The sequence below is a fragment of the Protopterus annectens genome, chromosome 2.part0 (assembly GCF_019279795.1).
Source record: "Protopterus annectens isolate FY-2018-M chromosome 2.part0, PAN1.0, whole genome shotgun sequence".
Lineage (NCBI taxonomy): Eukaryota > Metazoa > Chordata > Ceratodontiformes > Protopteridae > Protopterus > Protopterus annectens.
The window spans coordinates 1,684,694,471-1,684,716,880 of record NC_056728.1 but is presented as its reverse complement, the minus strand read 5'-3'; the positions used below and the strand labels follow the sequence as shown (position 1 = coordinate 1,684,716,880).

The 22,410-nt window shown below is 42.8% G+C and overlaps 1 protein-coding gene across 2 annotated transcripts in view; it reads left to right on the top strand.

Moving 5' to 3' along the window:
* RPL7L1 (ribosomal protein L7 like 1) overlaps positions 1-22,410 on the top strand; it is a 613,595-nt gene that overhangs the window by 392,082 nt on the left and 199,103 nt on the right. For both annotated transcript variants that reach the window (XM_044061740.1, XM_044061738.1), the window contains one exon: positions 2,357-2,466. In XM_044061740.1, coding sequence (XP_043917675.1) covers positions 2,357-2,466 — 110 coding nt within the window. The remainder of the gene's footprint in view (positions 1-2,356; positions 2,467-22,410) is intronic.

Here is a 22,410-nt window from a genome sequence, read left to right as displayed (position 1 = left end):
TTTGAGACCCAGTACCTTTATGGCCACTCTGGGCATGAAAGGCATATCTTTGTATTCCTAGCCACCCAGACTTCAGGAGATTGCTACGTTTTGGTGTGCCATCCTCGCATTATCCATTTACTGCCTTGCCTTTTGGCTTGTCTACAGCATCAAGGGTATTCACAAAGTGTCTAGCCCCAGCAGTAGTCATCTGCAGAACAAAAGGCATACAGATCTTCCCATACTTGGACAACCTCCTCTTCTAAGCAGAAGAAGCAAGTACTCTTCAGAGACACCTCCAGTTCACTATTTCTCCCCTAGGAAGTCTGGGATTCGCACTCGGCTTACTCAAGTCCTCCCTCACTCCATCCCAAGACCAAATTTTCTTGGGTTGCAGAATAATGACAGATCTGATGAAGACCTTTCTCCCACCAGAAAAGGCCATTACATCCGAGTGACGCCTCCGGGTGAATATGCAGTTACCTCCTACTGCTCCTCTAGGTGTCAAATATTACTTTTCATATTGCATTAATAATTCCAAAATCATGCTACATACAAGGTATCAGAATATTTTATCTTGAAGCACACATGATGGCAAACACAATTTTATTGATATCTGACCTCTGTCAATGAGTATTTGTTAGAATTGTAAGGTGATAACTTAATTTTTAAAGGCTCAGGACACACCCACTAGGAGTTAAAGGTACACACTCAAAAGGGTTGTACTGGAAGGAATGAGTTAAGCGGGTCCTACACATCAGACCACCAAGGAAATCTGTTCCTCCTCCTTGGGACTTGAACTTTGTTCTAGAAGAATTTACTACTTCCCCCTTTGAACCAGCTACTTCCGCCACTTTAGAGATGTGTACCTGGAAAACTGTCTTGCTGATAGCCCTTACTTCAGCTAGAAGAATCTCAGAGCTACAAGCATCCATGGCTACTCCATCCTACATCATTTTTCATAAAGACAGGGTCTCTCTTCATACTAACCCCTCCTTCATGCCCAGAGTGGTCAATGAACAGTCTCTTAGCCAATCTGTCCATTTACCTACCTTTTTTACTTTGCCACAAAATGACAGTGAGAGACTGCTCCATTCCCTAGATGTTCACAGGCAACTGAGGTTTTATCTGGATAACACTAAGGACATCAGGAAGTCCAACCAACTCTTTGTATCCTTTCACCCTAGGGCCCTGGGGAAAGCTGTATCCAAACAGGCCATATCTTCCTGGATCTGCAAAACTATAACCTTCTGTTACTCCTTCCATGGTAAAGGGTTACCCCACACAATCACAGCCCACTTCACCAGTGTGGTGGCCTCTTCAGGGCCTTTCTTAAAGGCCTTGATTACAGCCACTATCCTAGAGGCAGCCACATGGTCTTCTGTCCATACTTTCACTAAACACTGTAAACTGAATAACATCTCCAGAGCTGTGGCAGGATTTGCAAAAGCTTTCTTCCTGGAGACTGCTACTACTTCCTCCACCCTTTTCCATGGATAAGCTGTGGTACTCTCCCACATGTGAGAGTACCGCAACATGAGAATAGAAGGACATAGATTAGTTGTGTAAAATCTTACCATAGCCATAGATGTCCTTCTCTTCCATGTTGCAGTATTCCTTCCCTCCCTCCTAACCCCTAGAGGACCTTTTCCCTATCTAGATGGTATCCTTCAGCTACCCTTAGACTGTTGTCCGACTGGGCATTCAGTTCTGAGGTTTGTGCATTTGGACGTCACATTTATGGTTCACAGTTTACGGTCCCTGTGTGTGATGTCCCACGCAACTTACAGCAGCCAGGCTTAAGCTTTGGTATATGAGGCAGATGTTCAGGTTGCCTGAGGCAGAGGATCCCCACATGTGAGAATACTGCAACATGGAAGAGAAGGACATCTATGATTATGATGAGATTTTATTTTGCTGATCGTGTTCCACTGGTAGAGCTGTAATCATCCCTGTTTAACAGTATGCATCTGTCTGGAAAGAACGTGATTGCTGTTGGCATTTTTTTTTTCCTTAAGCCTGAACCTGTAATTTTTAGGTGCCATTGGACTGGGAATGCTGTAGTGAGCATAGTGAAGTTTTCCATGCCCTTAGACATTTACCCAGAGGTGATGAATGCTGTCCCAAATGAGCTTCATAGTTACAAGCTTCGAGTACCGTACATCTTGTGAACATTTTGCCATCTCCATCTCACAGCAGATGTGGTTCTTTCATAATTTTATCTAGTAACTGGCCTTTTGTTCGAAGGCTGGAGTTGTTTGCCTTGAGTTATTTTGCATTTATTAAAACAGACATTGCTTCTCAAGCAGTTTTGTTTACTCTGCATGCCAGGTTGCATAATACATTTTAAATGAGCTTGTTCTGGATTTTTCTGCAGGTATCCCAACTTAAAGTCTGTGAGGGAATTAATACTAAAACGAGGCCAGGCCAAAATTAATGGAAAGAGAGTTCCACTGACTGACAACACATTGGTAGAAGAGCATTTAGGTAAGAAGGCATGGAGAGACTTGCTAAAACATAAGTAGTTTGATACTGCAGACACGAGATAGCTGAAACCATGTTGTGCTTTATTGTGCCACTTAAACACACACAAAACCACAGTTACAGAAGTTCAACCTTTCTTTTGAAACTTGAACCTACTTAAGTAACCTTTTAACTTGTTTCTGCCCATAATGTAGAACCACAAAGGTTTTTGCTGTGCCATTTTTTTTTTACACGGTTGGGAGTACTATTTATTGTGCTGGGGTGTTGCCCCTTCCCATACCACTTAAAGTGCAGACTTAACTTTTTTGTTGTTGTTGCTTTTGTTTTGTTGACTGGGTATTTCAATTTAGTACCACTGATTTTCTTTACAGACCTGGAGAGAGAATCTTCTGTCACCAGAAGACAGTGTAGAAAAAACTACAGTATATTTACATTTTAACACGCAAAACATTTAAAAAATGTTGAAATAATATGTAGTGTTTACTTTGTGAATCAAGTTAAGACTGTGCAGGAAGGACTTAATATAGGTAGGTGGGTATATTAAAAATGCACAAAGTTCCATAATTTGTAAGCTAGAAGTTCAACGGCCCTGTTTTTTTTTTTATTTATGTATTTATTTATTTATTTTTGGGTTGGTCTTATAACCAGATATTTCTGTATCTGAGCCCCTAACTTGTTCTCTCTTCACAGTTATTACTTGCAGTTGTTAGAATAGTGAGGAAATGTAAATAGTTCTGAAGTAACATCTACTAAGAAGTTTGGTATGCACCATATGTTGTCTAGTATACACACACACACACACACACTGACATATATATATATATATATATATATATATATATATATATGTCTGTGTGTGTGTGTGTTTTTTCTTTTTTTTTTTTTACAAAATTGCAGAGCTTTTAGTAGAGTCTAGAACAGAATTTGCCATTAAAAAAGGAATAATTAGCTGAGCATATAAAATGTTGCATGATAATTATGAGTCAATCAGAGGAGGATAGAAAGGATTGGGAAGAGAGACTTGGTAAGCAATTCACAAGGAAGCAATGTGAGGATATATGTATGTCTCCCATATAAGCAATAAAATTTAGAAGATTTAGGATTTTTACTTGGAAATGTTTGCATAGATATTTTTATACCCCAAGTAAACTCCAAAGAATTTTTCCTCAGGTAGACCGCAAATGTTGGAGGTGTGATGGGAAAGAAAGAGGTAACTGGGAACATATTTTTCTGGGAGTGTGGTGAGTTAGTGGATTTTAAGGATTCCCTGAGAGATGCATTGCCAAAGATGCTAGGTGGGCAGATTGGTGTAACGAGGGAGATGATTTTTCTGAGCTATGATACAGAATCAGAATTGCCTAGACATGGTAAGGCCTTGCTGTGTTTAATTATTGTGGCTGCCAAAAAGCAATAATTAGAAAATGGATATAAAAATCTAAACCAGCTGCACTAGAAGTAGTGAATATAGTAACAGAGAGAAAGCAACTGGAATTAAGATCTTTAAAAAACGGTAGGAGCAAACCATATAGGAAAAAATCAGAATTGTGGGAACAGTGCATACAGGGGAGGAATGAGGTTTAAAAGAGGGCAGGAGTTAAATGAGCTACGTAATGTTTGACTGAAAATAGGTAGATAAGTGATGTATAATGTTTGCAACTGGGAGTGTGTCAGTATGGTCTGTGATGTAAAATGCTTGCAACTAGGATTGTGTCTGTGTGGTTTGTTTTCAATTATGTAAATGTTCGATTGCCTTTGTCGTAAGTGATAGTTTAATAAAGATGTTTCTTGTTTTAAAAAAAAAGGGACAAGAAGTGAATAAATTTGTATAATGTTGCTTAGGTTATATAATCCACGGTGGTGCAGCGGTAGCGTTGTTGCCTCACAGCAAGAGGTTCTCCCGTTCGATTCTCAGCTAGTGTGCAGGGAGTGCCTTCTGTGTGGAGTCTGCATGACCTCCCCGTGGGTCGAGTGGCGTTCCAAAAGACATGCGTGAATGGGCGTGCCTTCGTTGAAGATTGGGCATCAAGCTGGCAACTCGGCACCATGAAAATCTACTGCCAATCATTAGCGGACTGGAGTTCCGCTGTGGCGATCCCTAACTGTGAAAAGCCGAAAGACAACACCAAGCAGCATATGTGAAGTATAATGTGTATAAACTAACTTGTTAGTACAGTTTGATTACTTTTATATAAATATAAATTTGCCTGTGTCACAGGTAATAATTCAGTAAAGGTGTTTTTTTAAAAAAAAAAAAGTGTTTTGTGCCTGCAAAAGCAGCTGAATGCACTTGGGTTTGAGTGCACTGTTAGTTAAATGCAACTGTTAGAAAGTGAAAGGTGTATTTTGGTAGGCAAGTAGGGTTTCTGTTGCTAATTCCAAAACTTTCAGATATACTGAAAATCTCAACATTTGAGTTAGAAGTATCGGTGCAAATGTTTAAAAATTAGGTGTAAAGTAAGGGGATATATTTAATGTTGTGCATGTGGTATCATGAGTTTTGTGTTGTGGTAGTGTTATGGAAACAGTTTTTCTAAGGTGACGTGTAGAGTTATGGTTGGGGCAGATACAAGGGGAGGGTTAAGCTTGGTATGCATTACTAAGTTGATGCGGGGAGGGGCAACCCATCTCTCCACCTTATTACCACGTGCTAACTGTAACACTGCACCTTACCTTAGGAAAAACCTTTTCTGTAACACTACCACTGTTCATAGGTGCATTAGTGGTAAGTACATGAGGACCATTTTAAGCCTAGCCAATTTCTCATTTTTGTGCTCGAAATAGCCTGTCCCATTTGTTATAGATTGGCCTTACCTATCCCAAGGTCGCTAATTGCCGGTTTTGTGCTAGATTTAACAAACGCACTATTAAACATCGGTTTGATTTTGCTCGCCATTACTTTGGCCGAAGGTTTAATTATACCATGCCGTCGGAACAACCGATGACCTTAATTCACAAAAACCGCAAAAATAAGGATAGGGACAGGCATCCTAGGCCCAAAACTGACGACAAAGCCTCTTCTAGGCCAGTTGCCGGTTCTCAGTGAGGCGCTTTCGCAGCCCCTGACACCCGCTACCTCAGAGCCGCAGGCCGCGACCGACTCCCACATGGCGTTACCTAGGCCTCTGGATACTCAAGGGATTGGGCCTATGGAGACTAACCCTTCAGATGGGTCCGGAGCCGCTGAGCAGGCATCGGCTTCTGAGGGTGTTTTCAGACCTTCACAACTTACCATTGCATCAACAGCCAAGTCTTAAACAACATTAAAGACAAAGAAGCAAGTACAGTACTCACCTGGACAGGCCTCCATGCCTAAAAAACAGATGCTCAAAATGGCCGAAGATTTAATTACTCTGATCAGGGGTTCCCATCCCCCACCTGATAAAAGGCCTAGACAGGATACAGACTATGATTCTTCTGAAAAGGTTTCAGTATTTTCTGATTCCTCTTCAGACCAGGGATACTCTTTACACACCTATGAGGACTCTGATGCTGAAGAATCAATTCCTTCAGCCTCTCCTCCTGAGGATTACTCTTTCGGGGAAACTTCACATACCATGAGGGAGCATTTCCATTGGGAGGGCCAGGATTACTCAGAATCCAAGAAAAGGCTCAGAGACTTTCTTTTATTGCCTCAGCACAGGCCCCTTGCTATTCCGCCAGTGTTGGATATTGTGGACGATGTGTTCTCTGAATCCAGTTTAAATCCAGATTCTTTACCCCCTGCTCCAGTCAAGCCAGACAGGTACTACAGAGTCCCTGACTCTCACAAATTTCTTTATATAAACCCTGCTGCTGACCCAGAAACTATTTCCCAGGGTCCCAAAGGGGTAAAGGTGTCTACAGCTACAAATCCAGTCCCCTCGGACAGGGACTCTAGAGCATTAGACAGATTGGGGAAGAAAGTTTACACCTCTGCAACTTTAGCAGCTCCCTTGTGGGGGAAACTAGCACTTTTTCCACAAAACTGGCAAGCAATCACCCAAGACAAAAGGGTGCTAAATATTGTGTCTCAAGATTACAGATTCCACATCCACACTTTACCAAGGCTAAAAAGTATGCCAGACCTGCCACACAATCAATGGGCAGAGGCACAAAAACAAATTCCAGCCCTCATGGACATGAGAGCTATTCAAAAAGTACCACAGCAGGAACAAGGACAAGGATTTTACTCAAGACTCTTCCTGGTCCCCAGAAAGGACAAAGCCTGGAGACCCATACTAGACCTTTCCACTCTAAATACTTACTTGGATGTTCCGAAATTCAAAATGTTAACACTACAGCAGCTTCTTCCCATGTTGGACAAGAAAGCTTGGCTTGTTAATTTGGACCTCAAAGAGGCATACCTGCGTGTCCCTATCAGACAAAATTGCAGAAGATACCTCAGATTCATAGCTGGTTCAGTGCACTACCAATTCTCTGCACTGCCCTCTGGGTCAAGAAAAACTGAAGAAAATGGCGTCTGTTGCAACTTTTATACCCCTGGCACACAGACGTCAGGGAAGAGGCAACAGCAACCAACGCCGGAGCAAGACTTTGGAACTCTGGCCGACTGCGTGACCGCCTGACGGCAGGATAACCCAAGTGTAATGACTGCAGCAGTGCAGCCTGAGCTCATTTTCAGAAAATACATTTGTAATACCATACAGAAAACAAATGTTCATAACTCTTTAACCATAAGAGCTAGACTAAAAATGTATATGCGAAAGTTGTTCAGCAGACACTGACCTTTCCAACAGTGTAAATGTTGTTAATGCATGTCGAAGTCATTATTAAATGTTTGCCAAGGAATGCTGATATTGTGCATGATTTACCTTTTTGGTACAACAAATCACAATATCTTGGTGAATGTACCATGTAGTCCCATACAGTTTGTAATTAATTTGTCTGTATGAATGTCAGCTTTAAAATGATACCTTAACCATTACTGTGTGATGCTCCTTTACGGAGATGGTCACAGAAATATGATTAATATTATATTTCTCATAATTGATAAATAGGTTCATAGGTTCATACTAGGCTATCTGCCCTAGGGCATTTATAAGCCTAGCCAGAATGTGTTTGGCTTTCGCCACCCATTTTAAATTTATTTTGCTATGCCCTTTTTTGAGGTTAGTATACTGTGCCTCTGTCTAACAGTGACACAGAAGTGATACCCGGGGTAAACCTACGATCTCCCATCCACTCATCAAGATTCCTCTTGAAGAGAGTCAATGAGGGACTCATCCTAACCTGGACTGGGATTTTATTCCAGAGTGAAGAGAGCCTCTGGGTTATGAATCTGTCCCTCCAGCATGTCCTATTTATTTCAGTGCTGAGGTTCAAGTCTCTCGAGCGCGTAGCTCAGTGGGATTTGGATTTTCTGAGGTGCAGCATGTCCATTAATTCTGGGTTGGACATGGCTTTATACGTCAGGCACAGATCGCCTCTGAACAGGCGGTATGCCACTGAGTACAGCTGGAGTTTCTTTAACCGGGCAGCATATGACATCTGTTTGAGCCCTTTGATCCTCTTGGTGAGGTACTTTTGGGGTCTTTCCAGTTGCTGCAGGTGTCTGGTAAGGTACATCCCAAAAGGGGCATTGTACTCAATTATGGGCCTGATGAGGGATGAGTAAAGAGGCACGATGACCTCCCCTGATCTAGATGTGAATCCCTTCATGATTAGGTGGGCTATATAAAATGTTTTTCTAACCACTTTGGCCACGTGGTTGTCAAATGAGAGATTGCTATCAACTTGGGTCCCCAGGTCCCTAATTACTTATTCTGTACTTTATGGATTACCACCTATGTGGTAATTTGTGGGCACTTTGTTTTTGCCAAAGGTGATGACTATACACTTTTTGGCATTTAGCTTAAGGCCATGGCTCCTGGCACCAGTTGTCTGTTTCTATGAGGCCCTTTTGGAGGATGCTTGTGTCGGCTGGAGAGTCGATTATGGCGTCCAGTTTGCAGTCATCTGCGAACTTGGTCAGCCACAGTCCTTCCGTGTTGGCCTGTACCTCCGAGAAATATATACAGAACAAGAGAGGTCCCAGGACTGAGCCTTGTGGGACACCACTTGTAACTGGTTTGGAGTCTGACATGGCTCCAGCAATTCTAACCATGTGGGTTCTGTCCTTGAGCCAGTTTGCAATCCATCTAGTGACATAGGGGTTTATATTTAAGCTGGTGAGCTTATCTATAATGCCCGAGTGGGGTATTGTATCGAAGGCTTTTGCGAGGTCCAGTTAGGCTGTATGGACCACCTTCCCCTCGTCAATGGCCTTGGTGACTGTTTCAAAGAAATCAACCAGGTTTAAGAGGCAGGATCTGCCCTTAACAAAGCCGAACTGGGTAGGATACAGTGTCTGTAGGTCCCCAATAGCTTTATTTATGAGGTCCATGATGATCCTTTCCATAGCTTTGCAGACCAAGCTAGTCAGGCTTATGGGGCGATAGTTTCCAGGATCCGTTGAGGCACCACCTTTATGGAGAGGGACCACTGTTGCTGTACGCCACTCTTTGGGCACATATCCTGTAGTAAGGCTGAGATTGAACAGTAGTTTTATGTTTGGGTTTAGCTCTTCTTGGAGTTCATGTAGGACGCAGCCCGGGACACCGTCTGGTCCCATTGATGCTGTGTTTTTTGCTTTGGAGAGGGCGGCTCTTACCTGAGCATCTGAGATGTCAGGGGAGCAGCACTCTGCTGGGATAGATATTTGCCCTTTTGGTGGGGGGGGGGGGAATTTGCGCTGAACCTGTCAGCTAGGATGTTGGCAATGTCTGTGGGTTCGGTGTATTTTTTGTCATTTTGGACTAATTCTGGGCATATCTGGGAATTACCACCCAGGTTCCTAACATAGCTAAAGAAAGCCTTGTGATTATCCTTAGTGTCCTGTGCAATTTTTCTCTCGAAGCTGGCCTTAGACAATTTTATGAGTGCCCATAGGTTTTTGCTAATACGGATCAGTGATGCCTTCCCTTTTTGGGATTTTGCTCTATCATTTAGTAGCTTCCTCCTTCTATTGTATAGTTTGTTTATGGCTGGGGTCCACCAGACAGGACGTCTGCCTTTGGAGGAATGGGTCTTGGTTTTATTTGGGATTGCATGAGCCATGCATTCCTGAAGGTGTTCATAGAATGCATTTATAAAGGATTCTGCGGTCTGGGCCGTATTTTCCACAGGCCCGGGGGCTTTGAAGGATTCCACCTTGGTTTTGAGGAGTGTGAAATTTGCTTTAGAGAAGTTTTTCACTGTGGTTTTCTGGGCAGGGGGTGGGGTTGGGATGTGAATATCCAGTGAGATTAGTTTATGGTCTGATCTTACCAGTGAGGGATACACTTCTGGTCTGGAGCATAGAGTCCCCATGTTGGTGATGATCAGGTCCAGTATGTTTTCCCCTCTTGTGGGAGTGGTAACAAGTTGTTCCATAGCATTTGAACCTTTGGGCTAGGGTGTTGGAGCTAGAGTAATGCTCCCAGTCTATGTTTGGGTAGTTGAAGTCGCCCAGTATAATGGTGTTTGGAGAGACCTTCATATTTTCCAGTGTTCTCAGGAAGGCCGAGTGGGGTTCCTGGGTTTGGGAGGGTGGTCTGTAGCAGGCTATAAACTGGAAGGCAGTTTTACCCACTGTTAGTTGCACATGGATAGTCTCCGATGCTTCCTGCTTTGCCACCAACCTGGAGGTGTGGGTATCTTTGATGAATATCGATACTCCCCCTCCTTTTGTGGTTCGGTCCAAGTTTTGGAGCCGAAAAGCATGGTATGAGGTATAACCTGGTAGTGCTGGGGGGTTCTCGGGAGCCCTGAACCAGGTTTCTGTTACTGCACAGATATCGATGTTCTCCATGCTAAGGAGAGTTTTGAGTGCGTGCATCTTGAGGTTTAGACTTCTGGCATTGAGTAGCATTACTCTTAGTTTCTTATCCCTTGTGATACCTATGGAGGTGGGTTTGTCTTTTGAGCCTTGCCTAAAAAAAGGCACTATGGGTGTAGCAAGAGCCTTTGCCAATATCCGAAAGCCCAGGGGTGACAGGTGCAAGCCGTCCCTAGCGAAGCATCGTGGCTTGTCGAGCATATCATCCCAAGTTGACAGGCATTGGATCCCCTTTGAGTGACACCAGTACTTAAGCCAATTGTTGAAATTGATCATCTTGTCTTCATATTGTGGCATAATTCTTGGTGAGGGTAAGATGCTACTCAAGGTCAGGGCCATACCGGCCTGGGCTACATGCTCAGAGAGCTCCTCTATGTCTCTTTTCATGTAGTCCAGGGAGGTACGTCTCAGGTCATTCACACCAGCATGGACAACGACTGAGTCATATTTGTACTAGCCTTGGAGTGACCTGAGTGCTTGTGTTATGTGGCGGATCCTAGCGCCCGACAGGCTGCTCACAGTGACCCTCTCCTTGTTCAGCCTGGTGAGCGGGACATCAGTGTGCCTGACGATAGAGTCACCTATTACAAGTGTATCAGGTGTGTTGTTTAGTCTTAAGGGCTGTGACTGTTCAGCACACTGGCTTTGTGAGATATGTGTTGCACGTGTTTTGTTTTGGGGTAGCGGTTGCTTGGGTGTCTGCTTTGGAGGTCTCTGCTGCTTAGGCAGATCTTTATTTAGAGCCTCCGAGTATGTTTTTGTGTGATTATGTGTTTGGTTTGCTGTCATGGTAGGTCTATGTGAGACTGGAATTGTAGTGAGTGTGGTTTCCTTCTCCTCCTGACTGGTTATGCCAGTACTGAGTTGAGAGAGCTTAGCCTCCAGCTTGGCTATATGGTTGCATCTCTCACATGTGTTGGGATTTGTTGGGAGGAGGAGAGGGTTGTCTGTGTACATGAGGCAGTTGTAACATTGCCTCAAGATTCCCAGATTCACCAGATGGACCGGAGAGGAGATTGACAACTGACCTTTGGACATGCTAGAATAATATTGGGAATTCCTTTATAACTGAAAACAAGGGCCAGTGGGGAGTGAGGGTGTAGTGCTTTTAATTTTTAGTGCTGACTTGTATAATTGCTTTAGTGAGCAAGTGCCAGGTAACTTAAGTGCAATGTGTTACAGGTAACTTAAATGCAAAAACGACAAACAGTAACTTTCTTTCAAGTGAAACAAGGAAATAAGTACTGTAAGCAATGCAGATATCACTAGTGATCCACAGAAGCGCTGAGAAGCCGTGTATTAGGTGGAATTAGCATTCCAGGGAAATAACAAGCAAACAAACAACAAGCATATAAACAAAGCTAGATTCAGCAGGCCTGGATCTAGTCTATGATACAGCAAACAAGGTGTACCAATTTCAGTAAGATACAGTTCAAATATTCAGGCACTATAAACCTTTAACCAGAAATTCCCAGCTCAGAAGGGCAGAGTCCAGCCTGTTCTCCCACAAGAGTGCAGACCACGAACCTTCTTAATGTAAAATAACTGGCCTGAAGCCCAAGTGCTTAAACCAGAACTAATACACTTTAAGAATAACAGACACTGGGCTCTCAATCAGCAGTTCCCAACTTAGAAGGATGAAAGCTACCTGTCCTGCCACCACAGTGCATGCCACAAACCTTCCTAATGTAAAACAACTGGTCTGAAGCCCAAGTGCTTAATCCAAAAGACTTAGAATGATAGCTACACTTTAATCAAGTTACTACCAAGCAGAATAAATACAATTGAATACTTTAGAGAATGCCTGGATTAGTGCTCAAGTTACACAAACAAAGCTAGATCCAGCAGGCCCAAATCCAGTCTATGCCACAGCAAACAAGGCTCACCAACTTCAGTAAGAAGCAGTTCAGATATGCATGCACTATAAGCCTTTAACCAGAAATTCCCAGCTCAGAAGGGCAGAGTCCAGCCTCTCCTCCAACAAGAGTGCAGACCACGAACCCTCTTAATGTAAAATAACTGGCCTGAAAGCCCAAGTGCTTAAACCCGAATTTAATACACTTTTAGAATAACTGACACTGAGCCCTCAATCAGCAGTTTCCAACCTAGAAGGATGTAAGCTACCTGTTCTGCCACTACAGTGCAGACCACAAACCCTCTCAGTGCAAAACAACTGGTCTGTAGCCCAAGTGTTTAAACCAAAAGGCTTAGAATGAGTTACACCAAGCAGTAATAAATACAATTGAGTACGTTTAAGATGATGCAAAAGTAAAATAAAGTAGGTAGAAACACAAGTACAGTAAAAGCAGATGAATTTTTTTTTTTTTCTGAACAAGTGCTGAGATCAAAGAAACAGATTTGAGTGCTGAAACTAGAAAACTGGCTAGTTGTAAGAAAAAAAACTAAGCTAGAAGGCTTCCCTCCAACACAGAAGGGCTTGGGGGCTCAGAAGCCTACTAATAGTCTATATCACTTAACAGGAAAGGCAGGAAACAAGCTTAAAATTTTTTTTTTCTGTTTCCCAGATGCTCTCTTTGTACACAGTAGGAGTGCCAATAAACAAGACCTATAATATCTCATCACCTGTAATAGAGACTAAATAGTGTACAAGTTGTGTGGCTCAATGTCAGCTTCAAAATGATGCATCATTTGTGTTGTCACCCTGCTCCCTTGCAAAGATATGGGCATAATAATGAGAAATATTGCAAATGTGTAATTTTCATAATCCCACAAGAATAAACAAACTGTGATAACTGTACAGCATACAGGCACAGTTCTTTTCCATGTTGTACATACTGATACAGTCTTCAAAATGAGGTATTACTTAGCACGTTGACAACTTCCCTAGCAAAGTTATTTACCAAAGTATGAAAAAATGTCATAACTCTTTTAACTTAAGTCCTAAACAAACTGTGATATATGTACATGTTTGCAGCCCACAGGCACAGCTCTTTTACCATGTTGTGAGGACTAACACCGTCTTCAGATGAGGTATTAGTTAGCATGTTGACATGTTATGTAGCAGATGTACAATTGCAATTCTTTTACTGTGTTCTAAGTAGTGAGAAAGGTTTTCATGAAAAGTAATAGACTTTCACTTACCATATTGATTGTTTTCCATCTGTTGTTGCTAGGTGCATGTTGCCAGTATGTCATGCATTGTTGCCATCATGTCATTGTGCAGATCACTCAAAATCCATTCAGTGCCATCTTCATTTAGGTGAACTCTGTAATTTCTGAAAAGGTGATCATCTTGTGCAGTGATGCTGTTATGGCTGATTGTTGATCCACCAACCCTGTGCATCAATCCATGCATGAACCCATTCTGTAACCATCTGGCCTTGCGCGCTGCCCGTTGGCTGTTTGCATATCACCAGTTCTGGCGAGGAATTATGTCAGACCACACAAAAGGATGACATCTCCTTGATTTGAAACCCCAGCTGTCCAAGTGGATGAGTGATGACATCATTCCCTCCAATGTGCAAGAAAAGAATGTCAGGCTTGGTAGATGGAGCACTTCTCTTCCAACAACCGCAGGAGTCCACACCTCTTTTTGCAATCCAATGTACCTTTATGCTAGATGTGGGGAGGCTCAAGTTGTAGTATTTGTTATTTCTGGAGGCATGTCTGTCAGCCCAGTGAACATAGGAATGACCACACACCCACACTCTCACTTGTCGTTCCCTGCTACTGAAACCATGTCACTGTCACAAGGTAGAAGTACCTGCACAGGGAAGAACATTCTGATGTTATATACCTGCACAGAGGCACTTGAAAAGCAACACACCAGAAAACTGTATAGTGACTGTGTGATACTGGAAATTAATACATGATACAATGTTCAATTGCAGTAGTTCACGGAAGTATGAAGCGTACAACAATAACGGGACTTTACTGTGTATCACACACATTGTACAAATGACAGAAACTGGTGTGGGTGACTTGAAATGACTCCACTTAGACAAATTCCCAAATCTGGCTTGTGCATTCATTAGTGTGATAACGACTTCTACTTATGTGAGTAACCTTGACAGCTGCTGAGAGTTTTACGTGAAAAGTGATCATGACTCAGTGCTGTATTGTAACTGCACTTATTGTTAACGTGCTAATGACCTGCATTTCATTCCTACAAAGTTATACATGCTGAGACGCATGTGATTGCTGCACATAACCTGTTCACTAGGCATTCATTATATTATCTTGTGCAGCTGTTATGTAACAGACTCATCATCATCAGTTGGGAGAAGACCTGAGTAATTCAGTAAACATAGTATAACAGTTGTATATTACTGAGCCCTTCCTCCCACCTAAATTCCACACATGACTGACAAAGCTTGGAAAAATGCCCAAAATATATGGTAGCGCCATGCTGGTAGTACTCAGCAAGTTTCTCACTCAGGCAGCTACTGAGTATAGTCAGAAATAGAATAATGCAAGCAGTAATGTCAAACTTATTGGTTGATTCATGTAATAATTAGTCCAAAAAGTAGCAATTCATGTTATCTCACATAACCATCCCTCTGGTTACAATAAGACACAGAAGTAAAAAAGGCACAAATATTGTCCAAAATATCTGGTTGAGCAATGCCAACAATCAGCACTAAAATACTAAGCCTCTCATACGACCCAGACATTATTCAGTAGAAAGAATGACTGAATCACAATATGCATTCAGAATGTTTGGATATATTAATCAGCACTGTTCCCATTTTCCACCATTTCAACATAATCAGGGACACTTTTTAAAATATTAGTATTGTTAACTTGAGATATTGATGGAACAGGATAATGTGACTTATTAAACATTTTTGGAAGCAAAAGAAGTGTATAACCATAATTATAATATTATTGCCCTTTATTAAGGGTAATTCATAGTCTTTTCTCCAGAAGTCATCGGTTTTAGGAGGGATAAAGGACAGCAGTAAAATTTGCATGAAAACCAGTGACGTTCCTGAAAATCAGAGACATTTTAGCGGTACAGCTCTACAAACAGTGTTGTCTTTAACACAAAGACAACCATGTCAACTATTTATGCAGACACATTCTGGTTAACTACAAAAAAACTGGTTAACTACAAAAAAATAAAGAAATAATCATAGTAATAGTCTGTCTGGCCAATATCTTGTGTCTGTAAGGTATGTCAAACTTCCATAATCTATGCGGATGAATATTATTTTACAGGTTTTCTGCCTTTGCTTGCAATGAAAAATGGCCCCTGTCCAGCTGGACAATTCCATTTACTAGAAAACGAGAACTGTTTTCCTGCGATACCTATAGTCTGCACTATAATGGACAAAAACAGAACAGAGCATTTTTAAAACTGGAGTAGATCTGATTGTGTATTGTCCAATTTTGAAAAGGCTTTTCCCTGACACAGTAATGAATTATTTTCCCCAGTAATCCCTTCGGTTGTTTCTGTTGTGTATGCAGAAGCACCAAAATGACCGTAAACTATGTTGTCCAGTGTTCACTTCAGCAGTCTGACCATGTGTGCACAACCTCTTCATTAGTATGTCCAGGTATACACATGCAACAGCATGTGACATTTACCCAAGCAGCTCCTTCAGTAAAATACTGAGGTATGCAAATTACAAAATGAGACATTTCAGCAAATGACTCTTCAATAACATTTGCTAGTATGTGCAACCACCAAAATGAAGCATTCACCCAAGTGACCCCTTCAATAAAATGTTGATGTATGGACAAGCACCAGAATGAATATTTTCCCAAAACGACCCTTCAGTAACATTTCCTGGTATATACAAGAACCAAAATGAAACATTCACCCAAGCGAACCCCTTACGAGCAGGCAGATAATTGCTGCACACTACCTGTTGAGTAGACATTCATTATATTCCTGGTACAGGTGTAATATAGGACTGCGTCATTACCATCTGTTAGGAAAAGACCAGAGTAATTCAAGTAGTACAACGCATATTACTGAGCCCTTCCTCTCACCTAGCTACACATGACTGACAAAGCCAAATATTGTCCAAAATATATGGTTGCTCCATGCCGGAGTTAGAGTACAAGTAATAACATTTATATACAAGGCATACCATCCTGGTAAAGGGTGTTAGAGCCACTGGTTACTGGCAAGTTGCACATGACCTTTGGTCTGTTTGCCTTTTATGTCCTATGAATCAATGAATCTATGATTCAAAGATGGTCAATACTTGTAACTGACTGTAATCCTAACTGACCAGAAATTCAAAATTACAAGGGACAGAGAACCTCGTATGGTCAAAATAGGGGACTCCATCTCCTCCAGCAGATCTGTTACCAGTGGTGTTCCAGAGGAATCAGTTTTGGGACCCCTGTTTGGAATCTATTTCTCCGAAGTACAGGCTACATTTAACTGGGAGTGATCATTGAAGCCCCTAGCAATCTCAACATCCTGCAAGAAGGTTTTACAAAGACTAATGACTGGTGCCAAAGTCATGGTCCATAAACTTAATGCAAAAAATGCATCATCACCCCCTTTGGTAAGAGTGCTGTTCCTGCAAACTACCACATCAGTTGCAATACCCTAAGCACACAGTCAGTGGTGAGACATCTGGGCACACAGGTTGACGACAATCTTAACGTTGATCACTATGTCTCCACAGTGGTAAGAAGGGCATTTTATATTGCTCATCTGTAACCAACCTAGGAAGCCAGTCTTTCAAAATAATGCTGTAATCATTACAAACAGCACTGCAGAACACAGCTTGGCTATCAGTCTTTCACTTACAGTATGATGTTCTTCGTTTTCCATTGCTGCAGTCCTTACTATTGGGTATAGTCCGCGTCCAGTCGGCCCGAATACCAGAGTATAAGGCTGACGTTGGTCATGTCGCCTTAGACTGACGTCAGTACGTCAGGGTACTAATGCGCATGACCGACGTCATATCCTCAGTCTTTTTTGCCGCATGGTCCGATGCAGAAGCAGTTTTGCGAGTGCAGGTTGGCGTTCTGAGATATTCCGAAACCGGAGTTTCAGACCGAATCAGAGTTGGCTAAGTACCCCGTTGGGGAACATTTTGGTTTTTTCTTGCCTCAGTATTTAACCGGATGTCAGAAAAAGTGAATAACTGTATTTCTTGTGGGAAACAGATACCGCATAAGGATTTCCATACTTTGTGTATACCTTGTTTAGGGCCTGAGCACGACGTTGTTGGTTGCCGCTCTTGTGCTAGGTTTAACAAACGCACTATTAAGAGGAGGTTAGACTGTGCCAGGTTAGTGTTTGGGAAACATTGTAATTATAAAATGCCGTCGGATGCTCCGACGCCCGCTTCGTCCAAGAAGCGCAAGGACAAAACAGCGAAGTCTAGGGTTGAAGAACCGGCAGTCCCGGACGTCGGTTCTTTAGGAGGCTCAGTGGAGCCAGAGGTTTTGCCAGGAGTTTCTATAGAGTCTCCGGCAGAAACTTTACTGTTACAGGATGTACCATCTCAGGAGGCAGGCCAGGCTGAGGGGGCTTCTCAGGTAACTATTCTTCCCTCTCTTCCCAAAGTAGTTAGAGCCTCTCCTTCTGTTGCTAAAACTTCTTTTAGAGGTAGGCCAAGTTCAGCTTCAGTGGGGGCTTCTCCTAGCTTTTCGGGTTCTGTACCTAAGAAACATATGCTTAAAATGGCAGAAGATTTGATTACTATGATTAGAGGTTCTATGGGCCCTCCTGATAAGAGGCCTAGGGTGGAACCAGAGTTTGCCAGTTTTGAACAGGGTTCAGAGGCTTCTGAGTCTTCTGCGGAAGATTTGCAGGAGTATCCTCCTTATTCTGATTCTGATGTGGATGAATGCCACTCCTTCGGCTTCTCCTCCTGAGGATTTTTCATTTTCAGAGACTCTGCATTCCATGAGGGAGCACTTTAAATGGGAAGGCCAGGATTACTCTGATTCCAGGAAGAGGCTTAGGGAATTCTTGTTTTTACCCCAGCATAGGCCCTTAGCTATACCTCCTGTGTTGACTGTGGTGGAAGATGTTTTTGCAGAGGCTTCCCTGAACCCTGATTCTTTGCCTCCTGCTCCTGTTAAACCTGATAGGTACTATAGGGTGCCCGAAGCTCATAAGTATTTGTTTAAGAGTCCTAGGGCGGACCCAGAAACTGTTTCTCAGGGGCCTAAAGGTGTTAAAGCCTCTGTGGTTAAAAATCCTGTTCCCACTGACAAAGAGGCGAGGGCTTTGGATAGGTGGGGTAAGAAACTGTATACTTCTTCCACTCTAGCCATGAGAGCGTTGAATTGTCAGTTTCACATGCTGAAATATCAAAATTATCTCCTTTCACAATTGAAATCTAAGGTGGATGCTTTGGCGGAAGGTATTGAGTGTAAAGAGTTGCTGGATTTGGTTTATGTGTCTGAACAAGTGGGCAAGCATTCTTTGCAATGTGGCTTTGATGCTGTGCAGGCCTCCTCGAGGGTGGCTGCCACTAGTTCTGTTCTTCGCAGGCATGCCTGGTTGAGGGATCAGAATTTAGCTGAGCATGTTAAGACAAGGATTTTGGATGCACCTTTACAGTCTGATGTGTTGTTTGGTTCACCTGTGGAAGCAGTTTTAAAGAAAATGGAGGACAAAGCTAAGTCTATGCAAACTGTTAAGGATTTTTTGCAGGTTCAGCCTCCGAAGTTTAGTAGAAATTGGCCTGCTAAGGGGTGGACATATCCTGCTTATGACTCCCAGTCTAGGGGTAGGTCTAGACGTGGTAGGGGCAGGGCTCAAGGTTCTTTTAGGCCTAGAACAGGGAGTTCACCTGCTCCGACTTCTGGTGAGGGCAGGGGTCAGTCCTTTCGTAAACAGACCCAATGACCTGCCTTTTCAGCTGCCAGTAGATTCTCGTCTGGCAGCTCCTTTGGGAGGACGACTGTCTCTTTTCAAAGAAAATTGGGATTTAATTACTCACGACAGATGGGTGTTGGACATCATTCACCACGGTTACAGGTTTTATTTCCATACAATGCCCCCTTTCACAGGCATACCAGACGTTCCTCCTCCACAAAGGCAAGAGGCTCACAAGCAAGTTTCTCAGTTACTCCAAATGGGGGCCATTCAGCCAGTCCCTGTATCAGAAAGGGGCCTAGGATTTTATTCCCGCATGTTCCTAGTACCAAAGAAGGGGAACGCGTGGAGACCAATTTTGGATTTATCTCTCCTCAACACTTATCTGGACATTCCCAAGTTCAAGATGTTGACGTTACAACAGCTTTTACCTCTGCTGGGCAAAGATCACTGGATGGTAACTTTAGATCTCAAGGAAGCTTACCTTCATGTGCCTATCAGGCTAAGTTGCAGGAAGTATCTGCGGTTTCGAGCTGGAGATTCTCATTATCAGTTCTCTGCATTGCCCTTTGGCTTATCTACTGCCAGAGTATTCACAAAGGTTCTGGCTCCAGTGATAGCTTACTTCAGGCTACAAGGAATTCAAATCTATCCTTACTTAGACGACTGCCTGATTCTGGCTCAAGAAAAGGAAGACCTTCTACAGCATCTGGAATATGTTATAGCAGTGCTAAGATGCCTAGGGTATTCTGTGAACGAAATAAAGTCCAGTCTAGTACCCTCTCAAGACATGTGCTTTCTGGGTGTGAGACTGAATACAGCAGCCCAGATGGCCTTTTAACCCCGGACAAACAAATGAGTCTATCACTTTACTTCCATCAACTATCTCATCAGTCCGTGCTGACTGCAGGGACAGTCCTTCAAGCATTAGGGTTCATGGCATCTTGTATTCTGGTGCTTCCCAATGCCAAACTGCATATGAGGAAGTTACAATGGTATCTCAAAATGTATGGACACAGCACTGCCAGGATTTGGACACTGTCATTCACATAATACCTTGCCTTCAAAGAGAATTTTTGTGGTGGGCTCAGGAATGTCACCTAAACAAGGGACTCTCTGTGACCCGGCCAGAGGCGAGTCAGATTTTAACGACAGATGCCTCGGACATTGCTTGGGAGCTCATCTAAATGGACAGTGGATACAAGACAAGTGGCCTGCCAGACTACAGCATCTACATATCAACATGAAGGAGATGTTAGCAGTCCAGTTCGCATTACTGGCTTTCAAGGAGTTACTTCTTCCAGGACAGGTGTTGATTCTAACAGACAACACAACTGTCATGTGGTACATCAACAAGCAAGGGGAACACATTCTTATCCTCTATGCAGGCAAGCAATGATTTTATGGGAGACTGCTAAGCTTGCAACTAACTCTTCAGGCAAGGTTTCTGCCAGGAGCACAGAACTCCTTAGCAGATGTGTTAAGCAGACAAATCATGGATCCCCACGAGTGGAAACTGGATCTTCATGTATTTCAGAAATTGACAGTGTCATGGGGAACTCCAGACATAGATCTGTTCGCTTCTCCACTAAACCACCAGCTGCCAAAGTATTGCACAAATGGGTTTCATCACACAGCTTGGAAAGTGGATGCTCTGTCTTTCAGTTGGAAAAACCTTCATGTGTATGCCTTTCCACCTCTGCCTCTTCTTCCAAAGGTACTATTAAAGGTCAGACAAGACAGGCCAAGGATGATTTTGATAGCTCCAGATTGGCCTCGGCAACACTGGTACCCACTACTACGGAGTCTGGTAAAGAAGCCTCCATGGCCTTTACCTCTGATTCCTCATCTGTTATCTCAGAAGGACGGTCATCTGCTCAATGTCAAGCTTCACTCTCTTCATCTAACAGCCTGGCATATTCTGTGTTGAAACACAGCAGGTCTCAACTTCCTCAAAAAGTTTTAAATGTGATTATGGAAGCTAGACGACCTAGTACAAGGAGGGTGTACGCAGCAAAATGGAAGAGATTTTTATTTTGGAGTACAGCAAAGAATTTGGAGATTTCTGAACCTAATTTGAGTGTGGCTCTTCAATATCTTACTGAGTTATTGGACAAAGGGTTATCCTTCTCTTCTATTAAGATTCATGCTGCAGCAATTTCAGCTCACTATGATTGTGACCCACCTTTGTTTTCGCATCCTTTGTTCAAGCAGTTTCTTAGAGGGGCAAAGAATATAAGACCCCCACGTAGAGCTCCTACTCCTGCTTGGGATCTCAATTATGTGTTGGAAAAACTTACTCTACAACCTTTTGAGCCTGCAGCTACTGCTGAATTGAAATACTTGTCATGGAAGACTGCTTTTCTGTTGGCTATTACTTCTGCAAGGAGGGTGTCTGAGTTGCAGGCCCTTATGGCAGTAGAGCCCTTTTTGGTTTTCCATAAGGATAGGGTATCATTACGTACTACTCCTTCCTTTATGCCTAAGGTGGTTTCTAGTGTGGCTTTAAACCAAACTATTCATTTGCCTACGTTTTATGCAGACCCTCAAAATAAAGGGGAAAAGATTTTGCACACTTTAGATGTACACAGGCAATTGCGTTATTATTTAAGCAGGACTAAGGATTTTAGGCGGTCTCAGCAGTTGTTTGTTTCTTTTGCTTTGAGTTCACAGGGCAAGCCTGTGTCAAAACAAACTATTTCTAGGTGGATTGGCTTTTGCATTGCATTTTGTTATTCCCATCATGGCAAGGAGATTCCAGCTGGGATTAGGCCTCATTCCACTAGGGCTACTGCCACTTCAACAGCATTTCTAAGGGGGGTGGCAACTAAGGATATTTTGGAAGCAGCTACTTGGAGTTCTGTGCATACTTTCTCTAAGCATTATCACCTTCCTATCTACTCTAAGTCTAGGGCTGGTTTTGCCACAGCTGTTTTGCAAGGCATGTTGTCAGCTCCTCCTTCTTTATGATTTGCCAGCCTCCCTTACCTCTGCTTTGGGATTCTACCCAATAGTAAGGACTGCAGCAATGGAAAACGAAGAACATAGTACAGTTTTGTACCTACCATAAATGTAGATGTTCGAGGATTCCATTGCTGCAGTCCAATTTACCCTCCCTCCTTCCCCTCTGTGTTTAGGGGTGGTTATGTAGGTGAGTTTACATGCTTCTATTTTTGTATATATTCTGGTATATATTGTACATGTTTTTGGTGCAGGTATTTTGGGCCTTGTCTTTTTGGGGTCTTCTGACATCTGGGGCAAGAAAAGACTGAGGATATGACGTCGGTCATGCGCATTAGTACCCTGACGTACTGACGTCAGTCTAAGGCGA